Source organism: Penicillium riverlandense, assembly GCF_028828495.1.
Source record: "Penicillium riverlandense strain IBT 135883 chromosome Unknown utg000011l_segment0_segment0, whole genome shotgun sequence".
NCBI lineage: Eukaryota > Fungi > Ascomycota > Eurotiomycetes > Eurotiales > Aspergillaceae > Penicillium > Penicillium riverlandense.
The window spans coordinates 1,032,637-1,052,223 of record NW_026643201.1 but is presented as its reverse complement, the minus strand read 5'-3'; the positions used below and the strand labels follow the sequence as shown (position 1 = coordinate 1,052,223).

At 52.7% G+C, this 19,587-nt stretch overlaps 9 protein-coding genes across 9 annotated transcripts; 4 read left to right on the top strand and 5 right to left on the bottom strand.

Moving 5' to 3' along the window:
• Positions 1 to 564: 564 nt before the first annotated feature.
• N7474_011118 (uncharacterized protein) lies at positions 565 to 2,241 on the top strand (the record flags this gene model as incomplete). Its single annotated transcript, XM_057202528.1, has 2 exons — positions 565 to 2,079; positions 2,134 to 2,241. The coding sequence occupies 2 exons, from the start codon at positions 565 to 567 to the stop codon at positions 2,239 to 2,241; spliced, it is 1,623 nt and encodes a 540-aa protein (XP_057047812.1).
• A 642-nt stretch (positions 2,242 to 2,883) lies between these two features.
• N7474_011117 (uncharacterized protein) lies at positions 2,884 to 3,704 on the bottom strand (the record flags this gene model as incomplete). The annotated part of the gene is made up of 2 exons (XM_057202527.1): positions 2,884 to 3,246; positions 3,297 to 3,704. The coding sequence occupies 2 exons, from the start codon at positions 3,702 to 3,704 to the stop codon at positions 2,884 to 2,886; spliced, it is 771 nt and encodes a 256-aa protein (XP_057047811.1).
• A 920-nt stretch (positions 3,705 to 4,624) lies between these two features.
• Positions 4,625 to 5,059, top strand: N7474_011116 (MAPEG family protein; the record flags this gene model as incomplete). Its single annotated transcript, XM_057202526.1, has 1 exon — positions 4,625 to 5,059. One exon carries the CDS (start codon positions 4,625 to 4,627, stop codon positions 5,057 to 5,059), a length of 435 nt encoding a protein of 144 aa, XP_057047810.1.
• A 34-nt stretch (positions 5,060 to 5,093) lies between these two features.
• Positions 5,094 to 6,184, bottom strand: N7474_011115 (putative mitochondrial phosphate transporter Pic2; the record flags this gene model as incomplete). The annotated part of the gene is made up of 4 exons (XM_057202525.1): positions 5,094 to 5,269; positions 5,323 to 5,973; positions 6,025 to 6,030; positions 6,094 to 6,184. The coding sequence occupies 4 exons, from the start codon at positions 6,182 to 6,184 to the stop codon at positions 5,094 to 5,096; spliced, it is 924 nt and encodes a 307-aa protein (XP_057047809.1).
• A 509-nt stretch (positions 6,185 to 6,693) lies between these two features.
• N7474_011114 (putative C6 transcription factor) lies at positions 6,694 to 8,357 on the bottom strand (the record flags this gene model as incomplete). Its single annotated transcript, XM_057202524.1, has 3 exons — positions 6,694 to 7,437; positions 7,491 to 8,240; positions 8,298 to 8,357. The coding sequence occupies 3 exons, from the start codon at positions 8,355 to 8,357 to the stop codon at positions 6,694 to 6,696; spliced, it is 1,554 nt and encodes a 517-aa protein (XP_057047808.1).
• Positions 8,358 to 9,183: 826 nt separating this feature from the next.
• On the bottom strand, positions 9,184 to 11,386 carry N7474_011113 (F-box/WD repeat-containing protein; the record flags this gene model as incomplete). Its single annotated transcript, XM_057202523.1, has 4 exons — positions 9,184 to 9,405; positions 9,461 to 10,172; positions 10,221 to 10,846; positions 10,913 to 11,386. 4 exons carry the CDS (start codon positions 11,384 to 11,386, stop codon positions 9,184 to 9,186), a joined length of 2,034 nt encoding a protein of 677 aa, XP_057047807.1.
• Positions 11,387 to 12,321: 935 nt separating this feature from the next.
• N7474_011112 (Mn(2+) transporter ATX2) lies at positions 12,322 to 15,156 on the bottom strand (the record flags this gene model as incomplete). Its single annotated transcript, XM_057202522.1, has 6 exons — positions 12,322 to 12,505; positions 12,558 to 13,502; positions 13,554 to 13,622; positions 14,128 to 14,285; positions 14,333 to 14,877; positions 14,928 to 15,156. Coding segments are annotated over 6 exons (2,130 nt in total), but the record flags the coding sequence as incomplete, so codon positions are not given.
• Positions 15,157 to 15,223: 67 nt separating this feature from the next.
• Positions 15,224 to 17,653, top strand: N7474_011111 (uncharacterized protein; the record flags this gene model as incomplete). Its single annotated transcript, XM_057202521.1, has 4 exons — positions 15,224 to 15,381; positions 15,563 to 15,623; positions 16,073 to 16,684; positions 16,739 to 17,653. The coding sequence occupies 4 exons, from the start codon at positions 15,224 to 15,226 to the stop codon at positions 17,651 to 17,653; spliced, it is 1,746 nt and encodes a 581-aa protein (XP_057047805.1).
• A 289-nt stretch (positions 17,654 to 17,942) lies between these two features.
• hat1 (histone acetyltransferase catalytic subunit HAT1) lies at positions 17,943 to 19,581 on the top strand (the record flags this gene model as incomplete). Its single annotated transcript, XM_057202520.1, has 4 exons — positions 17,943 to 17,961; positions 18,018 to 18,293; positions 18,346 to 18,610; positions 18,660 to 19,581. The coding sequence occupies 4 exons, from the start codon at positions 17,943 to 17,945 to the stop codon at positions 19,579 to 19,581; spliced, it is 1,482 nt and encodes a 493-aa protein (XP_057047804.1).
• Between the last annotated feature and the right edge of the window lie 6 nt (positions 19,582 to 19,587).

Genomic DNA, 19,587 nt, shown 5'->3' with positions numbered 1-19,587 from the left:
ACAGGGCAGATACGCGATCGCTTCCCGAATCCAGACAGCCGACGTCTTATCGAAGAAGCAAAATCGATTCAGGGCAGGACATATTGTAAGTTCGTTGGATTGTAGACGCGGAATTTCAATCAAAAAAACTGATGTATTTGTTCTATCTTACAAGCCAACATGGAGCTTCGGCGAAACATACTCCCCATGTTTTGAATGTTGGAGATGTTGTGATAGCGTATATGAGCATATGTTCTCCGAGCCCTACGTAGCGGCAAGGCTGATAGTTAGTGCCTTTATTGGCTGTTTATTATCTCGTATGCTTTATTCGCAGAATTTTCTCTAGCAAGTTGGTGGCCAATCGGCTTCTCCCCCAACTCTTAAGGATAAAGGAGCTCGACTTCGAACTAGTTAGCAGGTCCATTGTGCGGGGTAAACTTTAGGAGGAATAATGAGAGACACAAGACCAACTAAAAGTATTAAGGGCCCGTATAGCCCACTTTCACTCGAGGAATTGTCAATTCTCAGCCTGACTGCGTGTTTGCTTTCCTACTTTTGAGCAATACTTCCGAAGAATTACACGCCATGGGAAGTCAAGATCCCACCGAGGAGCTCCCGACTGTGCACTCCGCTGGAGGGGAGTTGCAGCAGGTTATCGAGCATGGCGGCAAGCTGGATACCGTTACCCAAGAGATGGCCGATCAAGCCACACAGGCCGAGCATAATATCTCGACGTGGCAAGCACTCAAAATGCATCGATCCGGTGCCCTTTGGTCGTTATTCTTTTCCTTGTGTATTATCATGAGAGCATACGACATCGAGATTACTGGCAATTTCTATGCCTTGCCAGCCTTTCAGAAGCATTTCGGCGAAAAGTCTCCTGGTGGCGGATATCAAATCCCGGCCAAATGGCAAGTGGCGATGTCTATGGGCCCCATTGTAGGGCAAGTTGTCGGAGCATGGGCATGCGCCATTCCAATGGATCGAATCGGTCGAAAGAAGACCTTGGCTTTATACCTATGCGCCACCATTGCATTAATATTCATGCAAGTCTTCGCGACGAACATCCGTGTCTTGACGACGTCTATGTACCTGGCAGGTCTCATTTGGGGAGGATATCATGTCCTAGCCCCGACATATGCATCGGAAGTTTTGCCTCTGCGTCTTCGGGGATATTTCACGGGTTATGTTCAACTATGCTACACCCTTGGCCAGTTCCTTCAAACAGGAATTACCCGAGGGTTTGTCAATCGAGCGGACAAATGGGCGTACAAAATTCCGTACGCGATCCAATGGGTGTGGCCAGTGATCCTACTGATTGGATTAATCTGGGCGCCCGAATCACCCTGGTGGTTGATGAGACAGAATCGCCTGGAAGATGCAAAGAGATCTCTCGATCAACTCACGAACAAATCTATCCAAGCTCAGAATACCAATACGCTGGCTATGATGGCACAGACAGATCTATACGAACGTGAGCAGGAACTCGGTACAACCTACCGGGATTGTTTCAAGGGGTCCAACCGAAGACGGCTTGAAATCTGCTCTATGCTCTTTGTTGTTCAGAACTTCGCCGGCAATCCGACTGGGTTTGCTACATATCTGTTCGAGCAGGTTGGTCTGAACGCCGAGCAAGCATTCGACATGGGCGTCGCCCTCAACGCGGTCTCCTTCGTCGGGACCCTTTTGTGTGTGTTTCCATTGGCCTGGTTTGGAAGACGGATATCCTGGTTGATCGGGCTAAGCTATTCTGTGGCCATTATGTGGATCGTGGCTATTCTATGTTTTGCGAGAAACTACAACTCGACACCCTCATACTCCTGGGCTCAGGCGGTAATGCTTATTAGTCTTCAGTTTGTGTTTGCACTGACGATCGGACCCTTGGGATTCACTATCTCGAGCGAGGTTCCATCATCCAAGTTACGGGCAAGAACACTGTCGCTCACCGCAACTATCAATGGCCTCTCATACTTAATTCTCGACATTCTGGGTCCTTTTTTCCTAAACCCCGGAGCCATCAACGCTGGTGCAAAAATTGAATTCGTTTTTGGGGGTATTTCGGTATTTTCATTGATATGGAGTTACTTTCGGTTGCCAGAGGTATGTAATCCATTGCGATTCATTTAATGCCTTTCTAACCTCGAGGGGTCATAGACCAAGGATAGAACGTACAAGGAGTTGGATATCATGTTCGAAAACAACGTACCAACTAGGCAGTTCAAAAAATACCAGGTCTCTGACGAGGGAGAGGATGCAAAGTAAGTTTAATTCATCTCACGCCACATTTCCTCTACCCATCTTTCTAATCTGTGGTATTCAGTACCTGAGTTTTCCAGGCTCCGTCATAGTATACTATGTAGTTTTCCGTATGAAAGATGGATTGATTTGCTTTGGACGCGCAGATACGGAAGGAGAAAATGGACGGCAAGATGCTGGTATCCGCTCATGAAAGAGGATATGCGCGAAAGAACGTCATTTCTTTCCTCTCGGGGTTAGTGGCACTACATTTTGGACCTATGTTGTGCCCGGAATGTCCATCTCCCTCACTGTAGGAGAAATGCTTTGCGCACTAGGTGCCTGTGGTGTCCATAGGTATTCCATCACCCCTTCATATACCACATGGAGGTATACCTCCAATTAGCCCTGACTGGATCTTGTCCGCGCAGAAAAAGTATGGTATTGTTCCTCTTATAGGTCAAAAATGCAAAATAGAAAACCCAACCCCAAACGAAGCAACTCCGGTGAGGGAGAGTGATTGCAAACAAGAAGCGAACCAAACCCCCAGTCCGCAAACCAACCAGCCCCTGAAACCAAATTGAGACAAAGAATCCATCTGTATCCGACGCTGTATGAATCCCGAGCATGTCACAATTAAATTAAAAAAAAAAAAAAAAAAATGAAGACTCAGGTCTGCTCCACCTTCGGCTCCTTGGTATCCATGTCCATCGGTGTCGTCCCAGACTCAGCAGCCGCCTCTGCAGGACGGGACTCAGCCTGCTGACTTTCGCGGCGATCATTGCTGTGTGCACTCGCTGCGGCGGGTGTCCGGTCTCCTCCCTCAGGGGCAGACCCGTTGCGGTCTGTCTGGATGCGGAACGAGGAGGTGAGTTCTTCCTGTGTCGGGGCCGGGGCGAGGCGTGGCAGTTCGCCTCCACCAGTGCCAGATTGCGTGGCGCTCTCGGCGGCGGGGGCACTGTCTTCAGGGCCGTCGTCGAGGTTAACGTTTGATTTGCGCGAGCGCTTAACGCGGAGGGGACGTTCTTCGGGCTGTATTGGGGGTCAGCTGTGGTCAAAAAGACAACGAAAGCACAACGTACAGTAGGAGGTTGTTCATCCGAGCTTCCTTCCGTATCATCCTCCAGATGAGTCCCATTGCCCTGCTGCTGCCCCTGTCCAACAAGGCCATTCAGCGCGGCAGCATTGGACATCATGGCTGCGGCGCGAGCACGCAGATCTGGATCCGCCGCGGCGTCGGATCTGGCCTCCTCTGCCATGCCGGTGACTTTGGCAAGACGCTCGAGCAGCATGCATGACTCGAGGCGCATTTTTTGGATGTACTGCCATCCGCGGCGGTTGCGCGTGCGCATGAGTTCATTCTCGGCCTCCACCTCTGCGAGGCGTTTTTTGAGCGCGATACATTTGCGCTTGTAGGCTATTTCGACGCTTGGAGGATTAGCGGCTGGATGTGAGGGTTGCGGTTGTGGTTGTGGTCGGGCAGCTTCCATTGTGAGGGTGTTGTGAAGAGTCGAGGTAAGGGTTCGAGGTGAGGGTGGTCGAATCGGGCGATCTCAGTAGAACAATTGGAGATGATTGATAGGAATATCGGAATTCTGGGAGGTAGGATGAAGATTGCGAGGGATGCCGATGGATGGAGTGGGAGGAAAGGATCGAGGTGAGGCCTTCGAAGCATCTCAAACACTGATATTCTGCCGTTATCGTGGGCGGTGAGGATCACGAAGTATAGAATCGAACAGTTTTCCCTTTCCGGGTTTATGGGGGGTATATTTCAGTTTGCTACGCTTCAGCTTTGTGCCCATACGGTATTCTGACGAAATATGCTGTCCTAGCACCTCCACCGCAGCTCTTCCCGTCACTCGTCAAGACGAGGAGCCCCAGCCCTGGAAGACGAATAGGTGGTACTCACACGAAAATGTGTTCATCAGCTGTGATAAGGATGAACCAGAGGAAAAAGGGTTTTGATTATGCAGATCGAGTCGAATAGCAACGCCCAAGACACAAAGGAGGTGAAGAATGTTTGGGAATCTGCAAAGGTCTCGAGCCCAGTGTGGAAGTTAAAGAGACATTGGCGATCGCATAAACAACAGCAGATAAGTATACCGACCTGGTTTTCAGTGCTTAACTAGTATGTTGAGATCGATGTTACAGACGGCTCGATGTTACAGACGGCTCGAACGACCTTCATGATTCTTCATCGTACATACTTGGCGTTCTCTTCGGACTGCCGCAAGCACAAATGAGCAGATTAAAAGGCGCTAGTGAAAAAGCCACCGCCACAATTGGAAAATGATCCGAGGGATCAAATACATCTGCCTGGAGCAGCGGATATATAGGCCAGAGAACATTTCCTGTCATGAGCACATTTGGACCAAAAAGATATATTTCTCCTATTTGACTCCAATCCAAAATGTTACAAGCCACAGCCTCAGGCCTTCTAGGCCCCGTCATCGCCCTCAACGCATGGACACTCGCGATGGAAGTCTGGATGTACGCGGTCAACATCCCAGTCATGCAGAAGCTGAACCTCCAAAACACCATCACGAAGAGCCAGCTCGACGCCCAGACACCCGCGCCCGCACGCTGGAAACGGGACAACTACAACCACCTGATGGAACAACCGACCCAGTTCTACGCCCTCAGCCTTACGTTGGCGATTGCCCGTGGAGGCCAGGTTGAGGATATGGATGTCCTCCTCGCTTGGATGTATACTGGCACGCGCATACTGCACAGTTTGGTGCACGTCACGAGTAATACGCTCATGGTTCGATTCAGCTTATTTGCGTTTTCGTCGGGGCTTCTGGCGATTATGACAGCCAGGGCTGCAGCATTGGTGTTTTTGTAATCATAACAAATGCATTCCGCACAAAATGTCTAATCTAGTGTCCTCCCGTCGTCGGAAGACCCAGGAAGACCTTGAACGAGTCATAAATGAGCCACTGGAAGCCCGTCAAGGTGCCCAGCATGACAATTCGGACAGGCAATCCGTTCCACAGACCAGAGAAGCCAATGTTGCCATAGATCCTCGATACAGCCTTCATAGCGCCCTCGCCCGCTGCACGAAACAATTAGCACTAGGCTTTTAAGGGGGCAGAGAAATATACTCACCCTGGCGATCCGCATTCAGCTTGCTAACCATCACATCCGCCGGATGACTGACAATAGCACAGAAGATACCCGCAATGTATCCACCCGCAAAGCTCACACCAGTCTGGGCCAACTGTCCATAACTCTCCTTCGGCTTGCCCATAGTCTTGTAAATCATGCTCACGGTCTTCTCAAAAGTGGCGAACTTGGTCATCGTGTAGGGAATTTGGCGCGCCCACAGCGGATACAATCCCTTATAGAGGCCGCTAAGCCCTTCCTTCGTGACAATGCGACTCCACCCCTCTCGCAGGTTATTCGCATAGGGCGGGAGAGTCGTCTGCATGCGAACCTTGATGGCCTCCATCGGACACAGCGCCATATCAGCGAAGAACTCGGCGCTGGCGCTGGCGCCCAGAAAGACCAGGGTGCGGTTGCTCTGCGGGAACATCTGGTCCCCGTACAGATACTTGAAGTACTCGTACAGGCCGTACTTGCCGGCGCCCTGGAACGAGTATCCCAGGAAGGTGGGCGACCAGCCGAAGAACACGCCGCGCAGGCCTTCCTTGGCGAAGATGGAGCGCCATGCTGAGATGTTGGAGCTGTAGATCTTTGGGTCGACTTGGCGACGGCATTTGACGAGGTCGAGGGGTGTGACAGCGGTGTGGGTTGGTCCTGCGCAGATCAGTAACTATCCGGTTGGATCGGTGCTATCGCGCCACATACCACAAGCTGGAATAATCATCAATTAGTGGGCACGATCAGGAGCAATGGGTAAAATGAGGGGAAGCTTACCGATAATGCCGCCGAGAGCACAGCTGTAGAAATATTTGCTCGAGTAGGGCTCAATCTTCCCAAAGGGAAGCTTGCGCTCTTGCAGTGCCATGGTGGGAGTGACAGAAAGAGGAGGGGACAGGAGGAGGTTGGGGAGGGGAGAAGGTTGTACCTAACAGCGCCCCTGCCCGGAAATATGTACTAGTTACCATGATGGCGTCAGATCCCTGCACCTCCGAATGCACAAGAGCATAACTCCATTCGGCGACGGGAACGGCTAAGCCGGCTTATGGGGCTCGGGTTGATCGGCCCAGATCGATCGCCATGTCCTAGCAATTATCATGAGTTAGGGGGTGTTATATCCTCTGATAGAGGATTTTTCGAGTGCAATTGATCTTTTCCTGTCTCGTTAGGCGAAGGATAGAAAGCATGCCGATAGGCGTGGAAGATACTGCCCAGGTGGTGTAGGTGGTGACGTCACCGCATAGATAACGGCCGGAGCAGTATTATCCACCGTAAACACTGGAGAAGAGCGAAATACTATGATCAGGTACAACCACCTCTATCCAGAGCGGCGAGTCCATCCCTGGCGCCATAAGTAAGAAAATATATACAATTAATTCATGCTTCTTCCGATATTGCATCCCCGCCATGCAAACACTCAGCCTCACGCGCCAGGAGCAAAGCCAATTTGATTCCCATGGTTGACCCGACACGCACAAGCACGTGTCGGATCTGGGTGACCTGCGCCGGGGTAGGCAAGCCATAGCGCAGCACGTACCAGAGCGGCCAGAGCATGCCGTACCCGCCGAGACGGGTCTGGGCCGTATGAGCCTCGTCACCTACAGTAGGGCGGCCGAGGGAATCAACATCCCCCAAAGAGAAAGGGATGCTGCGGCAGAGATCGGTAGTCATGTCTTGAATGACCGCGCGCAGACTGGCCGCGTCGACAGCGGGGGCAGATGGAGGATGCGAGTCGCTACTTATCGTGATGAGGGTGAGCAGAAGCTGTTGGCACAGAACGCGCGCAGCGCGGTAATAGTTCCAGACCACGCAGGTTGAGATGCGGCTGTAGGTGATCAGGGGCTCGCCCTTTGCTGAATAGCAGACCAGCGGTAGCCAGCGTTCAGGTAGATGCTCGCCCCATAGGGATAGTTCGACATCGCACTCCCGGGCGGCGGTAATCCATTGCTTGACTGTTTCCTGATCTGGTGGGCTTGACGCCGCATGCATTGCCATGAAAATCTGGGTGATTTTCGACGCAGAAGTCATCAGGCTCTGAATTGGATCGTTGCTGTCTAATAGACCCAGGACCCATTCTGCATTGAACCGCGGTTTGTCTCCAAGTGCAAGAACCTCAACATACTGTGGCACAATTGTTAGTTTTTGATTGACTTTTGATGAAGAGGAGGATATACCGTATGGGTGTAGGCAAACTTGAATAAATCACGGCCTTGCCGATTACCAAATTGATCCTGCCCTCGCAACTTCATTAGCAGCTCAAAGCCAGCCCTATGCGAGCTGAACAGTCCGTTCCGTTCACCCGCAATATCCTCATAGAGCGAGAGAAGAACCACAACCGCAAAGGTCTCGTCTTTGACCGCTTGCGTGGGCGACGACAATATTTGCCGGAGACCACGCAGAGCTTTTCCATAGCCCTGCCGCGCCTTGATCGTTAATGGGGCGGCATCTGTTGCATTCGCGAGAGCCACCAGCGCCGTAGAATCCATCGCCCAGCGCAAACACTCAGATGCCAAGGTGTCACGGTTGCCCACCTCGCCACAACGGGCGTACAATGCAGGCAGAAAATCAAGATGGCTCATGCCTTCATTTTCGTCATCACCGATGGTGTACTGATCAAAGAAATAGCACACGGCGCGCTGCTCCCACGTCGCGTCCGCGACGGAGTACAGGCTCAGCGATGGGTCAGCCCCGGTTGGGCTGCGGCTAGGTTTGTGTTGGGGTACAAGAGCCCCAGTCTGCTGGCTTATTACTGGCTTCTGGTTCCCGATTTGGCTTTGGCTACTGCCCGCCGAGGAGCTTCCCGATTTTTTGACTAGTTGCTCAACTTTCTGGGTCTCGTTGCGGAAGACCGCATCGGGCCGGTATCCAGGGCATGGACGCCCATAGATATTGCAATTCCGACACCCAGGGAGTGCTTCATCGCACTTGGAGGATGATCAGTAACACAAAACTAATGCTCGACATGTGGGCCGGCTCTGTACCTTGATCTTCCGCTTGCGACACAAGTAACATCCGGTGCTTGGTTTCCCCCCATAGACCATGTTCACACCGCGCGGCTACTTCCAGGCAATTCTCGAAACGCAAGTAACCAAGATCCTAGACCCTGGAGGTTACACGCAGCAGAAAAGGCGCCGCTACCTGGCTGTTATCAGTTGGAGAATGATCTGATCACCTCGACTGCCTGGTCCGAGCGGGGCGCAAGTACATCATAGACGGGGATGTGTTTTGACTCGCTGGGTGAATGCGAGTTACATTCAGCGATGCTCATGCAGACTTGCTCTGTCGCTTTGTGTTTCGGCTGAGGAATAGGGAGATAGATAGTGACTCGCCGTCAACTGATGATTTTCATTCGCTTAGTCATCTGAAAGAGACCATGGGATGAAACAGAGGCGGAGAGGTCGTCTGAAAGCGTGAAAGGGGATTCGAGGATCTACTTTACTGGATTGAGATAAGGGGAATGCATTCGTCTTGCCTTTCCAAGGGACTAAATCCATATCCACGTCCTAGATGACAATATATCGGACAACCCAATGGGGACAAAAAGGTATCACCTGAGAAACAAAAACACTCCGAAATGACATTCTCAACAGGGGAAACTCCACAGATAGAGACGACTTTGGAACCTGCCCTGCTTGTCCGGATGGAAGAACCAGACAACATGGCGGCGAGACGGGGTCGCCTTTGCATCAACACCAGATATGCAACCGCTTGGTGCTCTAAGCAGAAGGAAATAACAAGAAAGAAAAAGAACATCGGATGCTCATTCTGATCAATGTCCCCAGCAAACAACAAAATGGGGTGGGAATAGTGATATGATGTACGATATGAAAGTAAGGTCATGAGAAAGATGATATGATGTTCAAGAAATCAAGAAGATGGCGCATCCGGCATCGGCTGATCATCGCCATCATTAGCCGGAGAAATCGACGGTGGAGGGTCTGAGAAAACCGTTCGTTGCCGGGCCTGGTTGAGGACGAGTTCGGCAGTGTCGTCAGCGGAAGAGGAGCCTAGGCCTGGAGTACTAGAGGCGCTATCGACCACCGCGGTATCGTCGTCGTTGTGTTCTGGGGGTGGAGAAAACGACCACACCTGGAAGTGATTATCAGCAAGACTATCGAAAACTAATGAAACTTTAAAAACTTACCTCCATGACCGTGCGGCCAGACCGGTTCGCCAGGATCACCGCTTTTTCCTCCTCGAAGGCAACCCGCCAGACCGCCTCGGCTGGGGTGGAGAGCTCGCGCAGGAGCTGGCCAGTCTGCAGGTTCCACACTTTCACGCGACCATCACTGCCACCGCTGACGATCCGGGTGTGGTCGAACTGAAGACTAGTGACGCTATTGTCGTGCGCAGCTAGTCGATGGATCGGCGCCATCTTGGTGAGCGACCACACGCGGACAGAGCCGTCCGAACCACCGGTCACCAGCGTATCCCCGCGCATCTGTATTTGCCCGACCAGCGAAGTGTGGCCCTGGAGGATGGCATGGCATTGTCCGGAATGCGGGTCCCAGATACGGACGCTAGTATCCAAACTGCCTGTCGCAATGCGGCGACCGTCAAAGGTGATGGCGTAGATCTGGCTGAAATGGCCGGACAGCGTGCGCAGACAACGGCCCTGGGAAATGCTCCATATCCGTGCAGTCGTATCGTAGCTGCCGGAGACCACCAGGTCCCCATGAATCGCGAGACATCGGACGCTGGCCTGGTGCCCGACCAGGACGTTCCGACAGGTCCCCGTCGCCAAGTCCCAGATGCGCAGCGTCGTATCTCGAGACCCTGAGATGGCCGTATTCCGATCGGACATTTTCAAACACCGCACGGTTGACGTGTGGCCACGGAGTAGGTGGATACCCGCCCTGCTGGATGTTAATGACCCATCACTCAATATTTAGGGGGCAACCTACCCTGTTGCCATATTCCACACCCGCACTTCACGATCGCAGCCGCCGCTGACCAGAATATCGTCCCATGGAACCATCGCCCAGACGCCCATCACGTGGCCCTGGAGGGTTTTCTGGTTGTCGCCATTGGTATCGTATACATGGATCTTTGCATTATCCAGGGCGACCACAATATACTTGGAGGTGAGATGTAGACTGGTCACCACACCCTGGTCGGGAGTGATATGGCGCTGGGTGCACCGGCCACCTTTATTCCAAGCCGACTCGACCATGTACTTTTGCTTAAACTGCGACCGGTAAGAGACCGGGCGAGCTCGCCGTCTCCGAGAGGGAAAGCTGGTGGGGAGCCATTCGCCCGAGAGCGTGCGCGGAAGATCCAGAGGTTTCTCTGGGGACTGTCCGGTGGCTTCCTGCATATCCTCCAGCGCAGAGGTGCTAGAGCTTAAGTCTGGCTGGGAGAAGAATGGATCTGCCATGTCGCCGTCTTCCTCCGCTATCCGTCGCACCGAGTAGGCATGTTTTTCGCAGAGATTCTTCCAGGTGATATCGTCGTTTAATAGCTCTCGCCAGCGTCTTGATACTTGCGATGCTCTTGCCAGGGCCTTCGGGTCATCGATGAAGGATAAGACCTATCGAGTTAAGGGGTTAGCTTTCTGTGTCATCCCTCTCGCCCAAAAACTCATCACAAGACATACCCTCAAGCACAGTTCATTGGGAAATACTTGAAACGGGTCCTTTCTCAGCCGAGGTCCAACATAACTTGAGACGAAACTCAGTTGTTGGCTATCGCAGACATCCAATAACCCCTCGAGGAGTTTTTGCTTGCGGGCGTTGGACAGAGTACTGAAATGCAAGCGGAGATTTAATAGAAAAGTAGTTTCTTCCTCGTCGGGGGAGGGCCAAGTATGCGATCGCTGATGGGGGGTCGGGGATGGAGCGGGCGTCGGAGGAGAAGCGGGAGCCGAGGGGAGGAGGTTGGCCGGTAATGAAGTGATGTTTTTCTTGGTGGTGCTGAGTGATCGCGAGTGTGTGCTGGTGAAACTGGAGGCGGAGTTCCGGTTGGGGGTAGGCTGGGGATGAGTGTCGAGTTGGTCCGACGGAGACGGTGTCTGCGGGTTCATCGACTCGTCCACCCCCATGTCACTGAAGGAGGCGTGTTGGGAGTCCATGAGTGCGACCGAACAAAGCGCCCTTACTGGCGCTGTATATCTTTCTTTCCCACTGGGATCGGGGGCCACACTCAGAGGCTAGTCGCACCGAGGGTCGACATAGAGCTGTGGGCGGGAATAATGGGGGACGGGGGGGCGGGTGAGGTAAGTGGTGGATTTGCGTAGTAAGTATCCGGCGGCTAAAGAAAAAGAGGCTGGTCGATGAGGGAAGTGGGAATTTTGGGGGTGATATAAGAATAAGAAGAAGCAAAAAAAAAAAAAGGAAGCGCACGACAACGCCTCTGGTCAGGCAGGCTGGGCGTGTCTCAGATAGTTAAGTTAGTAGAGTAACGGGGAGAGAGCGAGAGTGAGAGAGAATCGAAAGTCGTGACCGCTTTGATTTGGATACCTGACAAAGCACATCTCCACTCCTCGTGATAGATCCGATCAGTTGCATCTTGTGCCTGCAGAGAGGCAACCGGGATCGAATGGCAATAATAGGAGACGATGTGTGTGGCTGCCTCTGCCTCGTGAATCTGTCGTAGCTATCCTTTTTTGGAGTTGTCAGATACAGTTGCCCCATGTCCCTGGGTAGGCTATCGGCACGCTACTACCGACCATGGGTCGGGCCAGATGATGCAACCTGACGAATGCTTTCATCAGAGCTAGCTTCATGTGCTGGGGGCAACCCGCCTTTATATAGTACCGGCAGTGACGCTACATAGATGTGATCGTGAGATACGCGGTATGCAATAATGACCAACACTTATACAAGACCAGATCTAGTAGTTGCACATTGTCATCCACTCCGCCAAAACCATCATCCAAAAAAGAAAAGTGTCCAACAGACGCCAATGATAGGTATAGCCTCCCAGTATGTTGGACAACAGGCAAAAGTAGTACATGTGTGGAAGAGTTGCCTCCCAAGGCAAAAATGCATAAATGTAGAACGGAGTTTAATGGGCATGGCCGATCTGCAGGAACAGCGGCAGGATCATGCCCAGCACGGAGCCGATCAAGTCTCGCATGGACTTGTCCGACCCATTCTGGACATCGCGGGTGTCGCCATATCCGTTAACAGGCAACTCGCGCGGCTGGGAGCCGGGTCCATTCTCCTGCATCGTGTGCATAGCCACATATCTGCGACAGAACCATCAGTAAAAAAAATTAGAAGAAAACAGAACCCACTTACAAAAAGGTGCCAGCGGAAAACAGCAGGAGCATTCCAGTCCGCCACTGAGAGCCAGCCTCGTCGCCGCTGGAAGAGCCCACAGCCTGCACAAAGATAAACGTCGCCAGAGCGCCGATAGGAGCCGCCAGACTGAAGACCAACAGATGCGCTCGCGCAGTCCGACTCGACAGCCCTTGCCTGAGCAGGATCGACGTCAATCCAAAGGACGCCGGGGCCTTGTGCACCATGATCGCCAAGAAGATGATGAAGCTCAGGCCGGTGTCGGAGGTGGATGCGCCCAGCGCAATCCCATCTGCGGCGGCATGGATCACCAGGCCGGTAGTAGTTGCAAAGCTGTGGCCGCGCCGGGAGCTCGAGGAGCCCTGGTCCAGCAGGCCTCCTCCGTCGCGAGAAGGAGACGAGTTTCGCCGCAGTCCCGAGCCCAGGTTATCCAGCGAAATATGGTAGCGCGGTCGCTCAGCTTTGGTTGGTGATGCAAACTCGGGAAGTTTATCGATCAGGTACATCAGAATGAAGCCGCTGATGAGGGCGATGCCGATCCAGGCATGAGGCGAGCTCTCGTCTTCGTGGTGGTCGCTCGACGTCTCTGTCGTGGACTTTTCGCTCGACTCATCTGCCCGTGCATGTATTTGCGGTTCATCGACAATAACGGCCGGCTGCTCGATGTGATCATCCAGGGAGAAAGCTGGGATCAATTGTCGCCCGTTCAAGGCGGGTGTATCTGCGACTTGCGGGATGGCCTGGTGCATCCATTGGACGGGGGTTGAGCGAGTGCTGATGGATTTCTGGCTGATGGAGCGTGCGTTGTAAAGAGTCTCGACGCCCTCGGGGATGATGACAATCAAGGAGGTCCCCACCAACACACCCATACCAATGGAGGAGATGAGGCGCAGCTGAGACGGGGAAAGGGTAAAGGCAAGAGGGAGTGAGCCGACGACGAAGGACCTGGTAAGGCGTTAGTTTCATGTTGTCGCGACCGCAGGAAGGGACACGCACGTCACGGCCATCACAATGCCCAGGGCGAGCAGAGTGAAAAGGCCCTCCATGATTGGCAGCTGGCAGTCCCTTCACACTTGACTCCAGCTCTAGCAGGATCCAAGCATGGCGCGCAGCCACAGAGAAAGACAGGAAGGGAGGAAGGCAGTGAGAGGTGGTAAGTAGGAGGCCAGTTGGAAAAGTGGCAGTTTTGGCCCGATGGACCCACGCGACCATCACCGCCTACACAGATTCTACAAATCGAACCATATTATTTGACGGAGGAAGCGGGTCAAATATCGGCCACTCATTTCCTAATGGTGTAATGCGGGAATGTGGTCAAAACCATGAAGATAGAAGATGTCTGACATTCTAAATATAATCTGGCCATCTCTTTTATAGTACAGAACGTATAATAAACATAATCAACGCACGCCAAGAATGTCAAAAAAACAAAAGCAGTTTATTGCTGTACAATCCTTTTATCCGTGGGCCCTCCATGGGCCCTCCATGGGCGCCATTCCGACATTGTTTCATAGAGACGAACTAGGAGTCCTATGTACTATTTTATCGCGCCGACTTGGGCAGTCGGAACCCCAGGTACGGCAGATACTTGCCCGGGTGCCAGTAGATGAACAGCGCCACGCAAGGATAGATGGTCAGCGCATCGAACACATACTGCGTCCATTCATGCGTGTTGATATACCCCGTCACGCCCATGGTAAACTCGACCAGCCGGTAGATGGAGCGGATCTGCAAATCAGTTAGTGTCCGATTTAAATGGGGACCAGGTTACACACCAGAATCAAGAACGAGGTAAAATTGACCACCCGCAGCAGCGCCGGCCAGTGCTTATCCCTCGTCCGACCATCAATCAGATACTCCTTCTCCCCGACGCTCTCGTAGCGTTCACCCAGGGACTTGTTGAAGCGCTTCGAGGTGAAATTGAATCGAACGGCCGCGACGCTGAAGAGTCCAAACGCCACCAATTGAATAACCACACCCACCTGCGCAACCCGTTTCCCCGTATTGAGCCTGTGAGCCGCATGAGTATCGGTCGGGCTGACCGAGGCGATCATGACTGCGCCAACCAGTTGCAGCAGAAGCGCCAAGATATCAAACCCCACGAAGATCGGGGTGATGAACCGCGGAGGCACCCAGCAGAGTCGCAACGTGCGCGATTCGCTCGGGACCACCAAGAACAAAATCCGGCCGAAGACAATGTAGCAACAGGCGGCGATCAGGACGGGCGCCAGGATGATAAGCGCGAACTGCACCACGTAGACTTCTCTCTTTGTCACGTTCTCCACAGAGATACAACGGCTGATATAGCCCACGGCCTCCACTGGGGTGAACGTTAGGAGACAACTGAATGAAGGTGATAGAAAGGCTTACTGGCTGAAGCAATGACCATCACCACCCACACCCATGCCCTATAGCGAACCCACTGAACCAGAGTCAAAATGAACGCAATGCCATACAAAACCGCAGCCACAATCGCTACCGCCAGGGACGGGTTGTATCGATAGTATGAGGCATCGTGGGTGCTCTGGATCGGATGCATCATAGGGGATAGGTATATTTGGTGATGAGACCGAGAGGAGAATAATCGAATCGGTAGTGGCTAGGATAGTCTGACGCGGCTCTTAAATATTTCTAGCTGCCTTGAACAAGTCGCCCTTAATTAACAAATGGTGGCGCAGTTAGAAAAGGTGTCCACGCTAAACGACGAACTAAACACCCCATTCGGAATGGGTTCCAGACATGGCCAATCAAGGCCTGAGATCCACAACCTCGCCATCTATACCAACATCGGGATGGACTTCGTTGGTAACACTGGGTACAACATGTAAGCTGGTAGGAATATACCCTCAAGAAATTGTGCGGACAATAATACTAGGAAGGATAGACACCAATGACGTTATCATTCTCTATCCTCAAGCCATTCCCGCCAACGCAGTCCGCACTCTCTGAGGCGGTATCGAGCAGTCGAGCCCGAATGGCTGCCGGGACTGGCTAGGACAGTATAGAGACAATGTTGAGGTTAGGGTCGTGCAAATGGTTGCCACTGTCAATCAAGTCAATCGGATTGTCAGTGGGTGCACCGCGTAGTTTATAATACTGCTGGTCGGAGCTTGCTCTATGAACAATGTGACCAAATGTCTTGGACCACAGTGTGGAGTAGGGCATGGTATTATTCTAGTCAGCTCATTGGATTTTTATCTCATAGTGATAGCTGGTTGACAGATAAAAGGATCCAAGCCTAAACGACGAAAAACATACCCCATCCGGAACGGTTCTAATGTCCATCCAATCAGACTTCAAAGTCGCCAACGTCACCTGGTCCACTATGCGATTGACAACCCACGAGTTACATACCCCCTTTGGCGTCAGCCGATTATGACGGCAACTTTTCAGAAGCGCATACCATGCCCTTTTCCGGCCGCCCCAGCGCTGGCTGCTTGAGCTGTCGAGAGCGTAGAATCAAGGCAAGGATGTAGCAATGGTTGACTCGCCTAAACCGCGCTGACTAGGTCTAGTGTGACCAGCTCCAACCGAAATGCACGCAATGCAAGCGAGGAGGCAAGCAATGCGGCGGGTACCGCGATGTAGAGTCTCTACTATTCCGCGATGAAACCGCCAAAACGCAGCGCCGGTCCGCAGCGACGAAACCGCGCAGGAATAAGATCGCCTCGAGCAGCTCATCATCATCATCACCACCCACAAATCCTTCCGCATCAGAGCTAGTATTGCAGCCCCTTCCAAATCGGGTGTCTGCCATCCAGCAGTTGTGCAGCGTTCTTACCTCGGTCCCTGATTCGATTTCGGTAAGCCCAGAGGAGCTGGGGCTGCGCTTCTTCTTCGATACCTTTGTCACTACGGCCTTCATAAACGCCAATAATAGGAGCGCTCGGACCTCGAAGAATCCTGTATTTTTAGGCGGCTTGCCTCTTGATCCGTCGTTTCGAGATTCGCTGGTGGCGGTTGGCCTATATGCCATGGCCAATGTTAAGCGTGACAGAGCCTTGCGAACAGTGGCGCGGGAAAAATACATCTCAGCCATTCATTACATCCGATCCGTAGTGATGAATCCTGCCCAGGCAAATACCGAGCAGGCGCTCAAGATTTTGGTGATGCTGGGTTTGTATGAGGTACAGTGCATATGCCCTTCACTAGTTAAGATACATGCTAACCGAGTCATGTAGATGGTCAGTTGTGGCGCTGATCAATTCGATTCCTGGACTGTGCACTTGGACGGCGCCACTGCCCTTATAGCGCAATCTACGTTTGGTCAGAACCTTAACCTAATAGACCATAAGGCGCTCCTGCAGTTCTCCTATGTGTCTATAGTCAAATATTTCCAGGACCCAGGCAAGATCCCTGCGTATCTGGTGCACTGGTCTCCCGATTCGATCACGGCTCCCCCGGAGGATCAACCGGCCGTGCGTCTCGCTGACATCCTGGTGAGGTTTGTGAAATGGCATTTTTCAATATACAGTGGACCAGAACTGCACGATGATTGTGTGACCGGTGCCGCTTTATGTTTCGAGGCCGAGCTAGATGAGTGGGAGAAGAGCGTCTCGGACAAGTTCTCATTTGAGGTTCACGAGTCCGACAAGGTCCAGGGAACGTTCTACGGAAAGTACCATGCCTACAAAGACACATGGGCTTTTCGAATCCTTAACCATTTCCGCTGGGGCCGCATGCTGGTCAACCGAACCATCCTCGCGCATAGCTTGCGACTACAATACCCCACAGCAGCGGACCTAGCTCAGCGCCAGCACTCACTAAATACAATCTCCCGCATGGCAATCGACATCTGCACCGGTGCCGCGGGCCAAATTGCACTTTTCGATCAAGGGATCAATACGGGGGACCCGTCGAGTGATTTACCGCTAAACGGAGTCTTTATGCTTCTATTCCCGTTGGCTGTGGCTGGAGGGGCAGAAGGGGCTCCGGATTCGGTGCGCAGGTGGGTGATGGAGACATTGGAACACATTGGGCGAACCATGGGCATCCAGCGGGCTCTGGAGCTAAAAAAGCGGCTTCGTGCGAGCTGCGGAGTGGATGAGTGGCAGAGAGGCTTGATGGATCGTCAACGTCTTGCACGTACTGCTTAGACGTTTATACGTAAGACATATTTAGAATCAATGATACTCATTGACAGTCATATACCCAACAATGTATGATATTTTGTTTCGCCGCAGAGTAGAATAGTATTACTCCCAAAATGTTGAGGCAATATGGCTTGTCCTACTGGTTAACTAGTTTCGTTGACTTAATTACAGTGGAAGCCGCCGAGTATTAAGTAATGATGCGCGGCGCGTCTGACCGCGCCGCGCTCACTCCCTTGCCGTAGTTCCAAGTCTCCCTGCCATCTATCATCCCCAACACACCATCTCGCCCACAATGGCGAGCGAAGAGGATTGTACGTTTATCTTCCCTCTCATACGACACCGGCCTGCTAATTGACTCTCTGTCTAGGGTCCTGCGACGCCAACGACGCTGTGCATATCACCGTAGTACAGCCCGGCGAGACCAAACCCAAAACCCTCTCGACCTTTCATCCGCAATTCACATACCCCATCTTCGGCGACGAAGAGCGCATTTTTGGCTACAAGGGCCTGATCATTCGCTTGCGCTTTGCGGCCCATGACCTGCGCCCCCATATCCACATCTCGTACGATGACCGGTTCAGGGCGATCGGCGATACAGCTGCGGTCGACCTGTTGGGTGCTTTGAAACCGTTTGCTCCAGAGGGTAAGTTGTTTTATTCAGATGAGAGGACTTCCCATCTAATTTCTGGGTCCAGAGGCGTTTATCAACCTACCGGAATACGAGAAAGCTATCCAAGACGACCCGAGCGCAAAGGGATTTAAGCCTCCAGGCCTGCTGGTTCACAGCTATGAGGTGGATGACCGGAACTATGAGATCTGGGCTGGGTCCCTGGCAGACCCCGAGGTGCGCCGTCTGTTGGACCGCGCTCAGATCCTAGTCTCTCTCTTCATTGAAGCTGGGACCCCATTGACAACGGACGATCCACAATGGACCCTTGAACGGTGGACAATCTACTTTGTGTAGGTGAACTTGACTTTTTCATTTCAACAAAGCTAATGGCTATCACAGGTATGAGAAAGTGACTCCTCCGACGCCCACAGCGTCAGCATACTCCATTGTAGGATATGCCACAGCCTATCGATACTGGCTCTACCAGCGAGACCGCTCTGAAACACCCGTTGTCAAGTCCGATCCGTTTCCCGGCCCCGAAGTTAAGATCTCAGAGCTCCCTGCGAGACTTCGGATTGCGCAGTTCCTCATCCTCCCTCCACACCACCGTTCCGGTCACGGCACCCACCTGTACACGGCAATCCACGCTACCTGTCTCGCCGACCCGACCATTGTGGAACTGACCGTGGAGGACCCGAACGAGCAATTTGATGCGTTGCGAGACACGGCCGACTACTGCCTCCTGCGGCCGGAGTTCCTCAAGCACGGCGTGAACATCAACCCCGATCCCTACGATGCATACTCTCGGAAACAACGCCTGAAAGTGGTGCCCACGGCGGCTCTGATCCCCACCAAACTGCTGGTGGACATTCGCACATCCTTCAAGATCGAGTCGACCCAGTTCGCGCACATCTTGGAAATGTACCTCCTCAGCCAGATTCCCTCAAGAAACCGGCTGTCTGGCGGAGCCAACCTTGCACGACTGCTGATAAAGAAGCACCGAGTTGACGATGTGAATGACCGACGCTACTACTGGTGGCGCATGCTCATCAAGCAACGACTGTTCAAGAAACACCGCTCGTTGCTAAGTGAGTTGGATGCGACCGATCGAGTTGAGAAGCTCGATGAGACTGTGCGGAATGTGGAGGAGGGCTATGACGTTACGCTCCAGGCACTGGAGGGTCGCTTGCCTGATGTGCAGGATGAGCCCCCGGTGGCTGTCAGTGGCAGCCGGGACGGGCGCGTCAAACGCAAGCTCACCATCTCGGACGATGAAGACGAGGAGAATGGAACGGAGTTCGCCAAGCGGCCTAAGGTGTAGTTGGAT